This window comes from Drosophila innubila, chromosome X (genome assembly GCF_004354385.1).
Source record: "Drosophila innubila isolate TH190305 chromosome X, UK_Dinn_1.0, whole genome shotgun sequence".
NCBI lineage: Eukaryota > Metazoa > Arthropoda > Insecta > Diptera > Drosophilidae > Drosophila > Drosophila innubila.
The window spans coordinates 5,252,213-5,270,796 of NC_047626.1; the positions used below are offsets into that span (position 1 = coordinate 5,252,213).

The window sequence follows — 18,584 nt, forward strand, 5'->3', positions numbered from 1 at the left end:
CTTTGAAAATCCAAAAATATTGCAGCAACAATTTCTGAAGAAATAAGGACGTAAGTAGTTCAATAATACTTTTGAAATACCAAACTTAGCTCGTACTATAAGCAGATGCTTAGTATTGCTTAGTTCTTCGATACACTACAAGTTAAGAAAGAAATTTACATAATAATATTTATAATTTTGTAAGATTTTGCTGCATTATTCGAGAAAAATTCTCCAATTATCCTGCAAATTAATTCTGCAAAACAATTTAATAATTGTCCTGGAAGATATTTTTTTATCTACTTTTCTTCCCACATTCAAAGCTCTATTCCTTATATAGCTTTTAATATGCCGCTTTTCTAGTTCCCATCTAGAGTATTACAACTTTTTGCCCTATAGTTGGTTGTCGCTTTTAATTTTTAAATTTTTTTCTGTGCTTATTTTATGCTAGGCAAGCTTACAAAAATCTTTGTTGTTGCAGCTGCTGCCACCGCTTTTAGCTGCCTCTTGTTGGGCTGTGGCAACTGTCACACACTTAAGCGCATTATGCCCAACATTTTGATGCTTCGCGACAATGGGCAATGCAGTTGAGGTGTCGTGGTCAAATTCATTAAATTCTGATAAAAGCTGGAAATAGGCGCATGCATTAGCATTAGAATTATCATTAGCATAAACAGTTTCATGATCAAAAGCATTAGCCTATATATAAGCATTATCCATAACAAATAGCATTTACATTAACATTAACATTATCATTATCAATTACCATTGTCTTTATCATTTGTAATTTCTGTTTCATTCGTATTAGAAAGATTATAATCATTGACATTTGTAATAATTAAAGCACATACGATCGAAATTCAGCGCATGAAACTTTTATTAGCATTAATGCAAGTGCAATTAGCATTAACATCATCATTCGCATTAGAAGTAGCGCAAACATTTTTAGATTTTTTCAACGCATTAGTGCTAGAATGCCATCAGCATTGAATTGTCATTTACATTATCATTATTATAAGCACGAGCATTAGAATTAAGACAAGCATTTGCATTAGTATTTGTATTAGCATTAGCATTAGAATTATAATTAAAAGTACTATAGCTATAAGCATTAGCATTAACATTAGTAGTAAATAGCACTAAAATAATCATTAGTAAAGCATTAGATATCATTAGAATTATCCTTAGCGTTGGTATCAAATATTAGCATTAGCGTTTGGTTAAACTTAAGCATTATTATTAGCATTTGTATTGAAAAAGCATTAATAAATTATAAGCATGAACATTATCATTAGAAATAACTATATATACATATATTTTCTATTTCTACTTCTCATTGGTATATTCCTAATTTATAGTATAGCATTGTAAAGTACTGAAGTAGGCTTAATTCTCATAATATCCTGGTATTTATAGCTAAAAGCTCACTCCAATTTTATCTTTTTGTTTTCTTAAAGCATTCCGAATCTCTTCGAATCAACTTGGCGCTGAACTTAGTCGTATCAAAATTCTGTTAAAGTTTCAGTGAGTCTCGAGCGAGATTCACCAATTAATTATTGTATTCAAACATTTTGCCTGATTTTGAAATAGAACTGAAACTGATCGTGATCAAAACCAATTAGAGTGCTTGTGTGTGTGTGTGTGTGTGTTTATATATCTAACGAGACTCAAGAACAGCAACAGCAGAGAGAAAGAGAGCGACACCGAGGCAGAGAGAGAGAGAGAGAGAAAGAGGGCGAGAGATCGATTTATAAATTTATGGAGTTTGCATTATTCTAACATCACTTTTTAATGATTAACTATTCCAAAATTTTAAGTATACAAGCGACCAGCGATTGACTATTTTATTTGAAATTACAAAAATAAAGAAAGCAGCAACTTTGACAGCGGTAAGTGAAAGTACTTTTTACAAATTTCAATACACAAATACACAAATACAAAAATACAAATGTTGAGTTCGTAATGAGAGTTGAAAGGTGAATTGCCTGATAAAGTGAACACATTGTCGTCCTACGAAATTTAATTTCCCCGTTCACCCTTCTCTCGCTTGCTTCTTTCTCCCTTCTCCCTTCTCCGTCTCTCTTTTCACTTGTCGTTTGCCATAATTCCCGTGCATTGTGCGTCCGCATCCGCAGCACAAAAAAGAAAATATTAAAATAAATTTGAATAAAAATGTCTGCAAAGATTAAATCGCCATGAGCCGCTGCCGCTGCCGACGTCGTCGTCTGCAATTCCCAGACGTTCCTCCCTACCCCCTTAACAACCCTTCACTCCCTTCACCCCCTACACCAACCCCTTTTTGGCACTACACCCTTGACTCGATATTGCAGTTGTGTTTGGGGGATTTTGGCTTATTGTTGCGGCGTCGACTTCTTCCTGGAGGCTCCTGTTCGTTGGCCTGGCAAAAATAATGCGTATCCGTTGCGGATTCTCTCCTCTGCTCCTCTGTTCCTCCCCCTCCCTCTCTTCTCCTTCCCCATTTGTCCTTCGTCCTGCTGCAGCCTCTTAATTTGTTTATTTGTTTGCTGTTGTTGCTGTTGTCGCTTTCACCTTTAAACAATTCCATTTACAAGCGGCGACAAATTTCAGTTTTTATTACTTTCGTTGTCAACTTTTGTTTGTGCCCCCGTGTGGCATGTTGCAACCACCTTTACTTACCTTTCCTTTCCTTTTCTTTTCATTCTTTTTTTTTTTTTTTTTTTTTTTTGGGCAGATCCTGGACATTTGCCCCGAGGTAATAACAATAAATAAGTTAATTTAAATACAATAAACACAATTGAAGCTGTCAGCGCAGTTCAACAGCAACTACTTGAATCCGTAGATGCTTTTTGTATCTCACAGATACAATTTCATTGCGGTTATTATAGGCAACTTTGTCGACACTTTTTAATAGCAATTATATATAATAATAATATTAGAAATAACTACAAGTTTTCTATTTATTTAAGGTTTCATTTTTGACTTTTTTTTAAATTAAATTTTAATTTAAGCTTTAATTTCCATTTATTAAAAGTTTTGCACTTTGTTCAATTAAATGTTCGTAATATTTTTTTTCCTGAGACCTACCTAGATCTAAGCTTTTGTAATCCAATTATGATAAATTTATTTTTATCGATTTTTTTATCGATACTTAAAATAGAAAATATTTAATTTTTATTTATTTATAACTCATTTCTACTATTTTCGTCACTACTTTGTCTTTTGTTTATCTTAATAATATAATTAGTCTAGGAATTGATTAATTCGCTTGTTCTGAAATATCCTTCAATATTATGTATTTATTTATTCGATACTTCTTATCGCTATGAGTTGATAATCTTCTCATTTTTTAAATCATTTTTATTGAATCTTTTGATTTGTATTTTTCTTGTGATTGTTTTCTATAATTTGCTGCCTGAATTTCTTACTCCCTTGTATTTAATTTTCCATTAAAGCTGTACCACTTTTCAGCTAGTTCGAGTTTTATTTTATGTTATAACTTTCGCATTTGTTTTATCACTATTCTTTTCATTTACCTTTTACTTTTTCTCACAAAAATTATTTTCTTAAGGTTTGTTTCTCTTAAAGCTAGAAAATTTGTTGTGATATAATTAAAAAGAATTAAAAAATCAAGATAAAATGGAAAAAATGTATAAACAGTTCAACGATTTTATATGAAATAGTTTCAATATATTTCTCTCTTACTCTGTTTATTATTCTCATTCTAGTTAAATTTTTAACATTGGAAACCTGGTAATAAAATTATATTCCTAAGTTCGTTTCTCTAAAGTGTAGAAAATTTGTTGTGATTTAATTTTATAGACTTGAAAAGTCAGGATAAAATGGATATTAATTATAAGAAGTTTAAGTACTTTGTTGAAATATTTTCTATATATTTCTCTCTTAATTTCTTTATCATTCTCATTTTTGTTCGAAAAATTGTTGTGATGCAATTTTATTGACTTAAAAAAATTCCGATAAAATGAAAATAAATGATAAACAGTTTAAGGACTTTTGTTAAAATTATATTCATATATTTCTCTCTTAATTTCTTTATTATTCTCACTTTTGTTACGTATTATTAATTTGTGGAAAAATAAGTAAAAATTATTATTTAATGTTCGCTTCTCTAAAAGCTCAAAAATTTGTTGAGATGTAATATTATTGACTTAAAAAAATCAAGATAAAATGAAAAAGAATGATAAACAGTTTAAGAACTTTCGTTTAAATAATATCCATATATTTCTCTCTTAATTTCTTTATTATTCTGACTATTAGTTAGTTTTATCAGCGCAAAAATAAGCATACATTTTTTTTTTGTCATGTTCGCTTCTCTAAAAGTTCGAAAATATGCTGTGATGTTATTTTATAGTCCTCAAAAATTAAGATAAAATTTAAATGAGTGACAATAAATTAAAGAATTGGCCATAGAATATATTAAATGTATTTCACATTTTCTCCAATTATTCCCACTCTAGTTTCGCTCTTTGTCGAGCCAGTTGAATACTTGGACATGTTTGAGAGACTCCAAACAAAGCTAGCTATTCAACTAAAATCCATAACAATCTCTTAAACTCTCCCTTTAACCAAGTCTTTCACTAATACTTTCAATTCATTTGATCTGCAGTCATGAACAATGAATTTTCTCTGCTGAACGAGATGCAGGAGAACTGTAAGCTATATGGAATGGTTGAGGTGGACCAATTGCGGTCCACGTGGAAGGCCCGAAAATTCCCCATCGAGGTGCCCGTTTCGATAGTCCAGAGTGGCTTGCTGCCATCGATCTTCGACTGGCCACTGATGGGCCAACTGATGCCCATGGAGCAGGCAATGGGGGAGGCAATGCTCCAGCAGCGTATCAATGATCTGGAATTGTTGAACAGTCTGACAACATCGTTGCAGCGCATCGAGATTGTGCCGGAGCTGGGCATCGAGGTGGATGTGGTGCTGGGACGACCCAGCTATAATGTTCAGGTGCAGGATAATGGCAGCATTGTGGTCAAGGAGCTGCCCAGTCTACACATACATATATACGCGGTGGAGACGCGAGCTGTCGCTGGACAGGAGTGCGATCTAGATAATGACCAGGACAATGAGCAGGACAATGAAGATGAGGATGAAGTCGATGGCGATGGCGATGCCGATGCCGAGGATGAAATCTCGAATAACAACAACACTGATAATCACAACACTGATAATAAGAACACCCCGAACAAATCCATGCAGCTGACATTGTACAAAAAGGACTCACAAGAGTCCTTGGACTATATGCAGTCATATGAGGAGTGCGGCAATCTAACGGATCCCGATGAGCCCACCGATTTCCTAACCGAATCCGATGATCAAGCCGATATCAAACTACGTCGTCGCATGTCCTTCTGGATGCGTTTCGGCAATTGGTTGCGACAGAGTATGCCACGCCTTAACTAACTATTGATAACACCCCCTACTCCCCACCCTTCAACCCTTTCTGATATATCATTTTAGTTACCCTCCATCCAACCATCTTTCCCTTGCAGTTTTGAGCATGAATCCCACATTATTAATCTCAATAATCACAATTTCTGTATTTTGCACAATTGGTTCATTGAATAAAACGAAAATTATGAGCTTTATCTCTACCCTTAACCCCTACTCCCTGCTCCCTACTCCCCCCCTCTGCCCAACCAACTCCCCAAAAATATAAAACACACAACATTTCCCGTCATTTTCTTTGTGGCTGCTCAAATTTTCTATGCACAATGCAAATCGCTTGGAAAAATGCCGAAATCGAAAGAAAAACACATAAAAGTCTAAAGAAAATGAAATGAAAAACCAAAAAAAGAAACGGAAAACATACGAAAAAACACGAAAAACTGGAAAAACTAAACACAATCGTTGAGGGGGAAAAAAGCAAAAAGAATTCTTTACGCTCAAGCGCATCCTTAACGCAGCATCGAGCCGAATTCCTTGTTGCAACAGGACAATGCCTTCTCTTTTCTTCCAGCTCCATCTCCCTTCCTCTCATGTTTCTGTCTCTTTCTGGAAAAGTGGAAACTTCAGTTCGCCGCTTGCAGCTATTCAAGTGCAATCAGCGATGAGTTGAGTAGAAAAGCGGCCAGCCAAAAGAATCAATTCAATTACGAGATTTAAGTAATTCGCTCTCTTAAATACAATCCATTAAGTAGCTAAGTAACAATTATGCTTCAAGCCTGGCACTAAAACCGTAACCGTAAACGTAACCGTAACCGTAACCGTTTACCGGTATTAAACGATTATTATTGGAAACTGCAATCGAAACAAAACTTTTTTTGCCACATTGAAACCTATAAACCGAATTTATTTAAGCAGATATAACCGTATTCTAACCGATTCAGTTATAACGCTTAGTATCAGCTTAATCAAGCATTAATTTCAGTTATGTATTTAGATGTATTTATCTTTTTTCAAATTAAACTTGATTTTTATTCATGATTTGTGTATTTTTTTTTATTAAACAGATCTTCTTTTTAAATTTATATCATTTTTATATCTTTTTTAAGTTGAATAATAATGTTATGTTATTAATCATTGAAAGTGTGAACGCTTATCACTGTAATCTTTTAAAAATATATGAAATGTATTCTATAAACCTTTCATAGTTTTTAGCTACTAAGTATTTAGGATTTCCTCAGAAGTACTCACTTTTTTAATGTTCTGCGGTCTGCGAAAAAAAAAAACGAGTTAAAGTGAATAGAATTTAGTGATTAAATAAAATAAAACCAGCTGAATGGGTAGAAATTTTAAAAAGGTTTATGGGTTTACCTTTTTAAAATTTCTACCCATTTAGCTGGTTTCTTTTATTTAATTTAAGTCTCCTATCTTATCAGTCTGCCTATGCTCAAATCCTTCATTTTCATTATCTTTATTTTATTAATATTTTAAAAATTTTATTTACACTTTTTCTTCATTATCTTTGCTTCTATTTTTTCGTTTTATTTTATTTAATTTCCCTAAAATCCGCACTTTTGAAATACCTTTCGTTAAATCCCTGACCTTACTTATTATATTACTTTATACTACTCTAACATTCATACAATTACTAATAACAACACTAATCTTTATTGATCTGATTGAATTTTTCTGGGCTTTCCCCAATCCTCGCAACAAATGTTGCATCATTTATAATTTTAGCATAAATTTAAATCTAATTCTAATTTCAATATTTTTTTATGCATTTCAAAATTTTTATTTAATTTTATTATGATTTTTAATGCTTAACTTAATTTTTATGCTTGGTAATTTTCTTCTTTGCTGACTGCTTTTAGTCGTGCATAAATAAATAAATAAATAAATAAAAAAAAATAAATTTTTTATTTTATTTTTGTAATCCTTTTTAATCTTTTTTAATCCTTTACTCCCTTTCTGTTATTAATTTAAATCTATCTTTATTTTAATTTTATTCAGCTTTTTCAATTCGACTCTCTCTATTTTTCTGTTTAATTTGTTCTATTCCATTCCCTTGCATTTCTTCTTTTTCGCTTCTGTCTCAGTTTCTAAAATTTCCCAATTTATAAACTGACTTCCTTTAAGTTGCTTTGCTTTTAATTTCATTCATTTCTAAAGATTTACCAACTCACAACTTTCTAATTCCCAAATGATTTAATCTTGTGTTTGCACATCAAAGATTTGCAAATATTAAGAAATTGGCAATAATGCTCTTAAAGCTTATTACGAGAAAATATTGCATTTTGATGAGTATGTTGAAACTTGTTCAAATTCCCCTTCTGCTCTACCCTGTTTCTGTAGTCCAAGCGACTTTCAACAGCCTAAAAAGTAAAACATAAGACGGATTTTCTGCAACTAGAAATGAAAACAGGACTCGGGATTGGAAGTGGAATTGGAATTGGGATTGGGTTGCAAATGTGCAGGGGATAAATGGAGCACAAAACGCTTTGAGGCAACATTAAAAGGCAACGATGCCCCAGTCGGAGTTGCTGCATATGGTGGCACTGACAGTGGCGCCACCTGCCGCTGGATGGCGGCCCATGAAAAGTCATTCACTAATGGCTCGTCAGTGCAGCGGCTGAAAGGCAAAATGTGGACCAAAGCGAGAGATAAAGGCAGAGGTAGACAGGGAGAGAAAGAGAGAGGGAGTGAGAGTGAGAGAGAGAAAAGGCCTACATCCGTACGAGGCGGGAGAAAGTGGGGGAAAGTGGGAGAAGGCGAGTTGAATGGAGTGCTATGACATGGTCTGCCCATTTCCATTTTTATTTGCACTTCTATTGGCAACATGTGGTGCTTTTATTAAAAATTCATTTGCTCATATTACAGACTAACACACACACATACACACACACAGCACATACACTGAAAACGAATTCGGGGTTAAAATCCATTCAATGCGGTTACAGAAGTAATCTAATCCCGGATTTTCATAAACCAAGTACAAAATATTTGAGCCAAGCACTATTTTATTAAATATGAGTCAGGACAAAGAGTTTTATATATTTAGATACAACATTTTTTTGATTAATTTCGAGATTCTGTAAGATTTTTTATGCTTCTTTGACTTTTTAACGATGATTCTTCTCATTTTTTTCGCATATTGTCTTTATTTAACAATAATATCCCGAATACATTTTTAAACAAGTGGGCGGTTACAGTCGAATACGCTTGACAGTAGGATACCCTGAGCCCGGGTACTCTATACTGAAGTCGATTTTCGACCAATTGTTCCTATGGCAGCTATATGATATATAAAACCGAATTAATCCAAATTTGATCAGAACGTACAGAACCAAGTTAAATGTTTGGTTAAGATATCAAAAAAAAAAAAACAAAAAACTTTTTCATACTTATACTTAATTTTTGATTGAGCGTCTCTATTGCAGCTATATGATATATAAGACCGATTTGGACTAAATTTGGTCAGGATGTATAATACCAGCCCAGATGCATATTTTATCAGATTGGTTCTGATAGCTCAACAAACAAAAAACTTTTTCTTACTAAAACTTCATTTTCGATGTATCGTTCCTTTGGCAGCTATATGATATAGTAATCCGATCCAAAAATAAACACAAACTTGATCTGCCTATGGTATCCAGGAACCTACATATCAAGTTTGAAGTCTCTAGCTCTTATGGTCTCTGAAATCGATGCGTTCAAACAGACGGACAGACAGACAGACAGACAGACGGACGGACAGACGGACGGACAGACAGACATGGCTCAATCGACTCGGCTGTTGATCCTGATCAAGAATTTGGCCCAGGGGCTATAAATACATATTAAAATGAAAAGCTTTAAATTCGATATTTGGAATGATTTTTTTCAGTGTAGGCAGACATAACGGTAAAGCGGCAGGGAATAACGGGTTCCAAACTCCAAAAAGTAACTGTCTCATCTTGGGGTTGAGTCCGGCTTCCGTTTTATCACCTACCCCACATACCCTAAACTCCATCCTCCCTCTCCCCTCACCCTCGCCCTGGCCCTCCTACTCACTACATGTCCATGGGCTGCCCTTTGACCTTCAGCAGCTGCCACATTTTGCAGCAATTTCTTTGAGAATTTATGTGCCTGAGGTTATTTTTCACCGCTACTCACTTTAATTTGTACTATAAAAATTTTCCTTTCATTTTGCTTATAATATAGAATTTTGTTTCGAACCGAAATAACCGATTAGTAACCGATTCATGTATAACGGTTAGTTTCAGTTAATTCAGGCATTAAATTTCGTTGTGTTTTTAACGTGTAATTAACGTTTTTATAAGAAAAATTAGATCATTGATCTTATTAAATAGATTTGTTTTGAAATCAAACCATTTTTGTTTAATTAATTTATCATCTGTGCAGCTTAATTTTTTTTTTGTCAGTTGAAATCATACCGATATTTCGAAACCGAAACATAAACCAATTTGATGTTCTGGATTAAAGATTTTAAGAGGTTTTTTTTTGTGCGAATTTGTAGATAAAATTTGTTAAGTAAACCTTTTAATAGTTCTCAAGTTTCTGCAGAAACATAACGGAAAGAGCACTGAAAGCTGAAAAAGAAATACAAATTAGAGTCAAAAAAAAAAAAAAAAATCAGTTTATATTCTCAAATTAAAGAAGTCAGGAGAAAAGCTGATATGGAGCTGGTATAAATCTGACATTTGGTTTATTTGCTACACACGTAATGTTGGCAGATAGAAATTGGATGAAGTAGAAGGTGAAGATGGAAGTGTGGAAAAGCTGGCAAAAAAACGCAAATATTTTCTATGTTGGTCAAGTCGAGTGAATTTGTTGAGTGTCCCTGGCACAAAATGCCAAATGAAGTGGAAGCAAGGAATTTCACACAATGTGAATCGAGCAAAAGTCCTATTTTCCCCCCACCCACACACACACACACACACACATACACACACATACACACACTGCAAACCCGCAGCAGACACATGTGATTGTGAATGAAGGAGGATGAGCAAATAAGCCAACAAATAAACAGGCAAGCAAACAAACAATGCGAAATGAAACGAACAGTCAGAGCACACATATAAAATAAACCAAAAAATTTAGCACAACAAGAGAGAGTGGGAGAGATGGAGAGGGAGAGGGGAGAGGGGAGAGGCAACAAGTGGTGTGGTGATGGGGAGTTTGTTGACGTGTAACGTGGGTTTGACTGTAAGAATTTTAACTCGAAAATCACATAAGCTGAGTGTCCCCAGTTCTAACTCGTTAGAGCCATTGTAGTTCTTGATTGTGTGTGTGTGTGTGTGTGACATGTCCACATTAACCCATGGTTAGCCCCATTCTCTGTAAACTCAACCCCCCCCCTTAAGCCCCCTTGGCGCCACTGACACCTGCAGTTGCCAGTTTGTTGTGTTGTGGCATCAAAAACCTACTTCATTATTACGCTCGATTGTGCACGCATTGTTGTTGTTGTTGTTGTTATTATTCTTGTTGTTATTGCTGCTATTGTTGTTATTCTTGCAGGAATTGCAGGTGTTGCATATATTGTGGGTATTACTTTCCTTTCAAATCGTGACACGATATTCCTGGCTATTCCATTTCATTCAATTACAGTCGAGCTTACCTAACTCGAATCAGCATTATCCAAAGAAAAAGTTCGACTTATGGAATTTTTATACCCGTTACTTAAAACATAAGTAAAAGGGTATATTGTGTGCTTTGGAATGTATGTGACAGGGAAAAGGAGGCATCTTCGACCCTATAAAGTATGTATATTCTTGATCAGTATCAATAGCCGAGTTGATAAAGCCATGTCCGTTTGTCCGTCTGTCCGTTTGTCCGTCTGTCCGTCTGTCTGTCTGTATGAACAATAGAATCTCAGAGACTATAAGAGGTAGAGCAACCAAATTTGACACACAGATTTCTATATACCCCACGCAGATCAAGTTTGTTTCAAATTTAAGCCACACCCCCCTCCGCCACCGGAAATCGCGAAAAACCACCACACTCACAGTTTTTTAGATAATACAGTTTTTATGGTAAATAACGTTATCTATTAAGATTATCTATAATATCACTCAACCGCAGCAAGATCGGACAAGTAGAACGGGAGTAATAGCTAACCAAAGTTATTAATAAAGTTATTACTTCATTACAATCACCTAAAAGTATGCCGTAGTTTTTATTAGGCAGTAATTTCTTCAAAGATCTATTATATATATTGAAATAAGTTACGGTTACCATCAGACGAGCGTTTTTTCACCTTTTGATAAAAATATAACGTTGGTGTTATTTTTTTTTTATTATTTTTATTTTTTTTTTTTAATATGTATTGATTATTAACGCTACAAGTACATAAATTATTGCTCATTGATGGAATTTTTTTTTGACAACAGATGCGAATAATGTGTATTGGAAAATTCACCGATGGTGAATAAGTGTTGATGAAAAAGTGATCGTCTGAAGAAAACTTTCGGCTCTAGTCATGAGTTTGTGTCGTGTTGGAACACGCACTCATCTCTAGAAAGGTATTAACTGCGGCAACCAGGAGTGATGAAATGTGCAACGAAAGAGAGAGAGGGAGAGAAAGAGAGAGAGGAAGAGAGAGAGAGAGGGTGCTAGGGCAATGGAATGAGACAACATTTCATTTGTTGTCCCTCACATTCTCTTTTCACACTTTCGCAGGAAAACAAAGCGAGGCGATGCGAATTCTCCAATGGAGAGCACAGAGTTCTGCAAGAGATGAGGAGCTAGAGATGAGTAGAAGAGAATGAAGCAGTTGCTGGAACTGAAGCTGGTAACGTTACCTATCACATTGCAATGTGTGTGTCCTGTCACTCTCCCTCTCTCTCTCTCTCTCTCTCTCTCTCTCTCTCTCTCTCTTCTTCGCTCTTTGTGGACAGAAGAGCACCGCAACTTTAGCTGTCTGTCAAATATGCTGGAGAAATATTTCAAATTGTGGCTGCTAAAAATTGAACGTACTGTGCGAGAATAACAACCACAATAACAACAGTAACAACACCGGTTTTGGCCACATTGGGGACTCGGTATAGCCAACCGGCGACCTCACGACCTGGCGACCTTTCAAATTGCCAACCCACTTTTGGTGTTGTATTCATTTCATTTATTTATTTGGTATTCAAAGCGCAGGTCGCTTCACTTGCCGCTTGCCACATACCACATGCCACACGCCACATGCCACGGCAACAACCACACGCCAAGAATTTCATTATTTGCACCTTTTGTGCAATTTTAAAGCAAGTCCACAACAAAAAAACTCCTTAATTATTCATATCGTCTTTTTTTTAAGACATTTTCCGCGCCTTCAAATAGTCGACAACTGCAATGAATAAACGTGAAAAGGCAAAGTGTATACTAGAGTAGAGTTTAAGCACTGTCTGGTAGTTTCAAAGTATTTACTTAATAACAAAACTTTAAATTTATTCAGCTATCTTTTGGTTTATTGCCAAATTTGGCGCTTTTTGAATTGGATATTAATATATATATATTTATATATAAACTGGCAATGAAAACTTAAATAATAGTGATTTTAATATACAAATTTAAAAATGTTGTAAGAAAATTTGTCAAAAAATAAATTACCTGAAACATATTAAATAAACTAAGCAAAAAAAAGTTGAGAGGAAAGTTAAAAAAAAATAAAAAAAAATAGAAATACATATTTATATAAAATACAAAAAATATTTTTTTAAATAAACAGAGAAATATAAAAAGCTTCACTCAATTTTTTTTATATTTTATTTAATTTAATATAATAAATAGAGAATATAGCTATCAAATTTAGTTGCATACTTACTTGTAATTCTTTTGATTACACAATATTGCGTATACGCAATGTTAAAAATTATTTCCATTGAATTATGCACAATTACCACACACTTGCTCAGTGAATTCTGTTGTTTCTTCGTTTAAGGATGCCAAAGGATTCAGCTCTATTTCATAAAATTGCAAAACAATGAAATTTGTCATGAATCCTTAAACTTCCAGTACGAAAAGGATACACAATGGAGACGAGTAAAATGATGAGCTGTTCTTAAACACACACACACACACACACAATACATCCTATACTCAAAACAATGCTACACATGCATAAGGACCTCAATAAAAGGATCACATTTGATGATTGGTTTTTCAGCAAAGGCTTTGTGCATTGTCTTAATAAATTAATATCTACATATTCTCTTCGATATTATACTAATATATATTTGATTAAAATTTTCCAGCAACTCCTGTCCACACCCAAGGCCATATTTTTGGGGCAAGAGCAAAAAATGTGCAACTAAAAATCAATTTAAGTCAAAATTAGATTTTCAAAATCAACAATACAAGGCACAACACAAACACACAAACACACACACACACATGGGTGACTACAGGCAACATTAGTGAGAGTCAGGACGCATTTTTCCCCACCCCAACCCCCTCCTTTCACCCCTTTCGCGGAACGTAACCCACACGCAAAGTTTAAATATGAGTTTGGAAAAAAGTTTTGTGAGGCGTAAATATTTTGTGGCAGCCTGGCTGGAATCCATCCTGGCATCCATCTTCTCCCTTGGCTCTTTCTCTGCCTCCAGCGTCTTCAGCTAACTGCCAAAAGGACCTTGCGACCTAAGGGCCAAGTCGGTGAGCCAAGATGGAGACTGCGACTGAGGCTGAGACTGCGACTGAGGTTGGAACTGTTTGTCCTTTATGCGCGGCACACTTTTAGGAAACTGCCGTTCTCAGTGTTTGATTTATGCCGGTTGAATTTTAAAATTATCCCTTTTTTACACAAACAACAACACAACAACAGTAGAAAACTGTTGAGCAACATTTTCAATATATTGAAGTGGAAATACTCTTATTTTGTTTTTCAAATAATTATTTGAAAAATAAAAAAAGGGGAAAAAAATGGAAAATATGTTAAAATTTTTTTAAAAATGCAATAAAATGTTAAAAAATAAAAATTTCTATAGATTAAAATTTAGATTAATTTTTAACATTTTTTAACATTTTTTTTAAACATTTTTTAAGATACCAAAATTTTGTATTTAAAAAAATTCAATGCTAATGCTAATTAACATCCGATTTCATTAGCAATATTCAATGAAAAAAACATAAATAATTAATTCAAGTGAAATGAAATTTCATTATCACTACTTTTTTCCTATGGTAATTAAAAGTAACTTCACAACACTAAAAGATATATTATGACTATCAATATTACAAGCAACTTTCAGAATTATAGTCTGTCGAGTAATTATTTTTGAAAAATTTTAAATATCACATAATTTATTTGTCAAAAATAATCTATTATGGGTAAAAAATTCGTATGAAAAAAAATAGAAAAAAACCTATTTATATAATCGCCACAAAGTCAAAATGCAGCAGAACACCTGTCAAACTCAAAATACCCTTTGCTAGGGCAAAAAAAAAAAGGGAACAGAAAAACAAGCGCACGCCAAATCCGATTAAGTTTTCAGCGCTTTTTTTTTTACTTTTACAGAAAAAAAGGAACAGTCACTCCTGACCTCTCATGTGTGTGTGAGTGTATGTGTGCTGGAGCAGGCAAAGAGTTTTACAAAAGATCAAAAACTTGCACAGTTTTCAATCTAAAGACAACATCGCGTGTTGCCTCTCGTTGTTTCCCATGATGTTTGCCAGCCTCGATGAAAAGCGAAAGGATTCAATTTTGTGAGTGGAAAAGAACCATCAACAATAAATCAAAGCCTTTGAAGTTGTACTCCCCAGCCATATCTGCTGATATTTGTGGCGACCTTATTAAATAGTTGGCATCCTAAATTACCAGAGATTTCGTTAAGCAACAAATAAATCTGGCAAAATAATCAATCCTGACAAGAAATGTTTACGTATAAATGCTTAGAAGAGCTTGTAATACCCAAAACAATGTTCTATGGAGTGAGGATAAAAATAGAAAAAGGAAGTGCTAAGGCTCTATGCTATAAACAAGTATTACGCTTCAATTCGGTATTCCTTCATGTGGTTCCGGCTCAGATCTAAGCAAGTAATGGAGTACTGAATCTGAAATTTGGTAAGTGTATAGAGGGATTAATATAAAAGCCAGATACATTTTTTAAAAGTTGAAAAAGTGTCTACAAATTATTTTGACTGAAGTTAAATAAAAATGTTAGAAAATATTCAATTTTATGCTCAATCTTCTTTTTAAAAATCGATCCTAAATTCTTTTCAAGTCATAACTCATGTAAATATACATAGTGAATTAATTTATTTGTTGTTTCATGCATAATTTTCGAAAAAACGAGGTCTAATTTTGGTACACAATAATTTAGCTTGTCGCTTTTTCCAAACCTTAATGACTTTCGTCAAGTTGTCAAGGCGCAAATGTCATAATAGATTTCATTACGCGTTTCATTTTTGTTTACCCAATAACTAAACTACTCCCCTGACTTCCCTCTAATTCTATAGCTTCCCAGGCCGCAACGCACTAATGCCTTTTTTGTTGGTCAACTTCCTGCCTCTGAGGGTCCACAGAAATTCCTCAATGAAAATGCGTTGCTCGTTGATTTTGTTTGCTGATAGGGCAACACTGTCAGGAAATTCACTGGAGCATTGACCACAGAAATCAGTGAACTCGGTGTGTGTGTGTGTGTGTGTGTGTGTGTGTGTGTGTGTGTGTGTGTGTGTGTGTGTGTGTGTGTGTGTGTGTGTGTGTGTGTGTGTGTGTGTGTGTGTGTGTATTTGTGTTTGTATCGGAAAATCAGTTATACAAAGTGAAAAAAGCAGAAAATTCCCAGTCAGCTAATTACCACAAAATCATTGTATAGACATTCAGTCCTGAAAATAAACTGAAAGTCTAAAAACGATAAGAACAAATATTTATTTATATAAAAGTACTTCTGTAACATGGAAAAACTAAAGAGTATATTAAATGTATACATTTTTTGTTCACTCCTTATAAATGTATTTCTTATTCGTTCACTTTTTTTTAGTATTTCGCAACTAAAGTCTCCCTTTCATTTCTATTTTCACTCTCAATTTAACTGTTTATTTGTGTTCACAGTTGTCTTTTTGAAATTATTTCAATTTTAATTCTTTCACATTTTACTTGTCTGAACTTTAAAGTTCATCCAGCTAAGAATATAAACTGAGCCTAATCAAATATTGCTTTGAAGCTTAAAGCTCTTTTTTTAATAAAAGATCGCTCTCTTTAGAAATAACTTCACAATATGTAGAGCATATCTTAATTTTCTGCCAACCTTCTCTAGATTATAGTTTCTCTTAAAAGCTTTATGTATTTCTTTTACTCTTGCCTTTCTTTGTGCTCTTAAGTTTGCAAATAAATCAATTCTTTTTTGATCAGTTGCTTTTGATGAAGTTGTTTAGCTTTGTTCTGTTAAAATTCTAAAATCGATGACATTGCAATCTGTTCGGCATCTGTTTAAATATCAACAGAAATAAGTATTAAAACAAACAATTGCACTAATGCTGCAGCAGCTCGACTACAAAATACCCTCTGTTGTGATTCCCAAACATTTATTTTGCAGTCTTTTGTTAAGAAAAAAAAACCTCGAAACTCCCAGACTTGGTTTAAATCTTGGCTCATTAAAAGTTTTCTAATTTTAAAATAACAAAAAAACAAATCTTAAAAGCCATTTAAAAATTTAGTTTATTTGTAGGCTTGTGCTTTTCTAATTTCTATAATTAATTAACATAATTTTATTAGATATCTGAATTTAAAAGTATATGAAACTAATGTAGCTAATAATATTTTTCTTTTAAAAATTTTTAAATTTTGAGGGGTATATAGTTTTAAGGTCTGATCCCTTAAAAGTAACACAACCAGAAATGTGTTATCAAAACATCAATTGACGACAGTTTATAAAGGGCATAGATATAAAAAGATTTTTCACTTTTCAAATGATCTTTTAAACTCACATCTCATAATTGATTAATCAGCAGAATTGAATTAAAAAAGATTTGCCAATTCAACAGTCTCGTGTATTAGCTGAAGAAGTCTCTAATCCCACGCGAATTCCAATCTTCTGCCTTATCTCAACACTCTTCATCCTGCATGCCTTAATCTAAGTACTTCCTCAATTTGAGTGGCTCTAGCAAAGTTGCAATGCAGTAAAAAGCTAAAAAAAAAGCGAAAAAATAACTGTAAATGCGAAGCGAAGAAGTGAAAGAAGTAATAAAATTATTTTTGCCAAAAGCAAAGCTAAGGGAAATTCCCAAGGAAAAGCTATAAAGCCTCAGTGCCAGTCCGCAGTTCCGCGCTAGATAAAGTTTTAAATGCCGAGAGAGAAGCGGGAGAAAGCGACCAAGACACTGAGAAACTACCCAAAAGAAAACAAGACAGTGAGACAGACGGACAGACGGACAGACAGACAGACGGACAGACAGTTGGACAGTGGGACAGACAGGCAGAAAAGCAACTTAAAAATAACATAATAAAAAGACAAAAAAAAAAAAAGTCATTGGTGCACTTGAAGACGACTTTTTGCCAGATAAAGTTTACGCTCGATTTTGTCCCAGACCAGAGGTCAACTGGGTGTACAAGGTTTCTGGCTCTCAGGCTCCCAGCTGGAGGGTTTCTCCCGACTTTTACATTTACTTGATACTCATTGATTTCTGGCTTTGACTGCCAAGTCAAGAAATTTTCGCGAACGCAACGAAAGTTGTAATTAAAACCTTGAAACCAACAAGCCAAGGCCCCAAGAAAACGGAACCCAACCAGATCCCAAGCAGACCACATTCCACCAAAATCTGAATTCAAATTGACCACAAGTGGTGTTGTATAGACCACAGACTCTGTTTGTCAGAGTTGAACAATAGCGTGCACTTAATAAAATTATTTATCACCATAAAATCTAATTTTTTCCATAAATAATTTCAGTTTTAAATTTTTATATAAGCAAGTATTAACAAATAATTTTAATTTAAAATTTTTTATTATTATTAAAACATAAAACAACAGTCAAGAATGATTAAAATTAAAAATTTACCAATAATTTGTGTTGGATTTAATTTCTATAATGGCTACTTAAAATAATAGTTAATCCTGTCTAAAACCAAAAATTATCTAAGATTTTTCTATGATTTTTCAATTAAGGCTGATATTTTATTTAGTTTTTTGAGTACTTCATAATTACTTTAATTTTTTTTTCTTTATCAATTGATTTTTAAAAAAGCTTTAACTTGTTTATTGTATTAATTTTTGTATTGTCTTA

General features: G+C 33.7%; 1 protein-coding gene across 1 annotated transcript; it reads left to right on the forward strand.

Moving 5' to 3' along the window:
• Positions 1-1,436: 1,436 nt before the first annotated feature.
• Positions 1,437-5,586, forward strand: LOC117787998. The gene is made up of 2 exons (XM_034626650.1): positions 1,437-1,868; positions 4,586-5,586. The coding sequence occupies exon 2, from the start codon at positions 4,588-4,590 to the stop codon at positions 5,386-5,388; it is 801 nt and encodes a 266-aa protein (XP_034482541.1). The 5' UTR covers positions 1,437-1,868; positions 4,586-4,587; the 3' UTR covers positions 5,389-5,586.
• Positions 5,587-18,584: the final 12,998 nt, after the last annotated feature.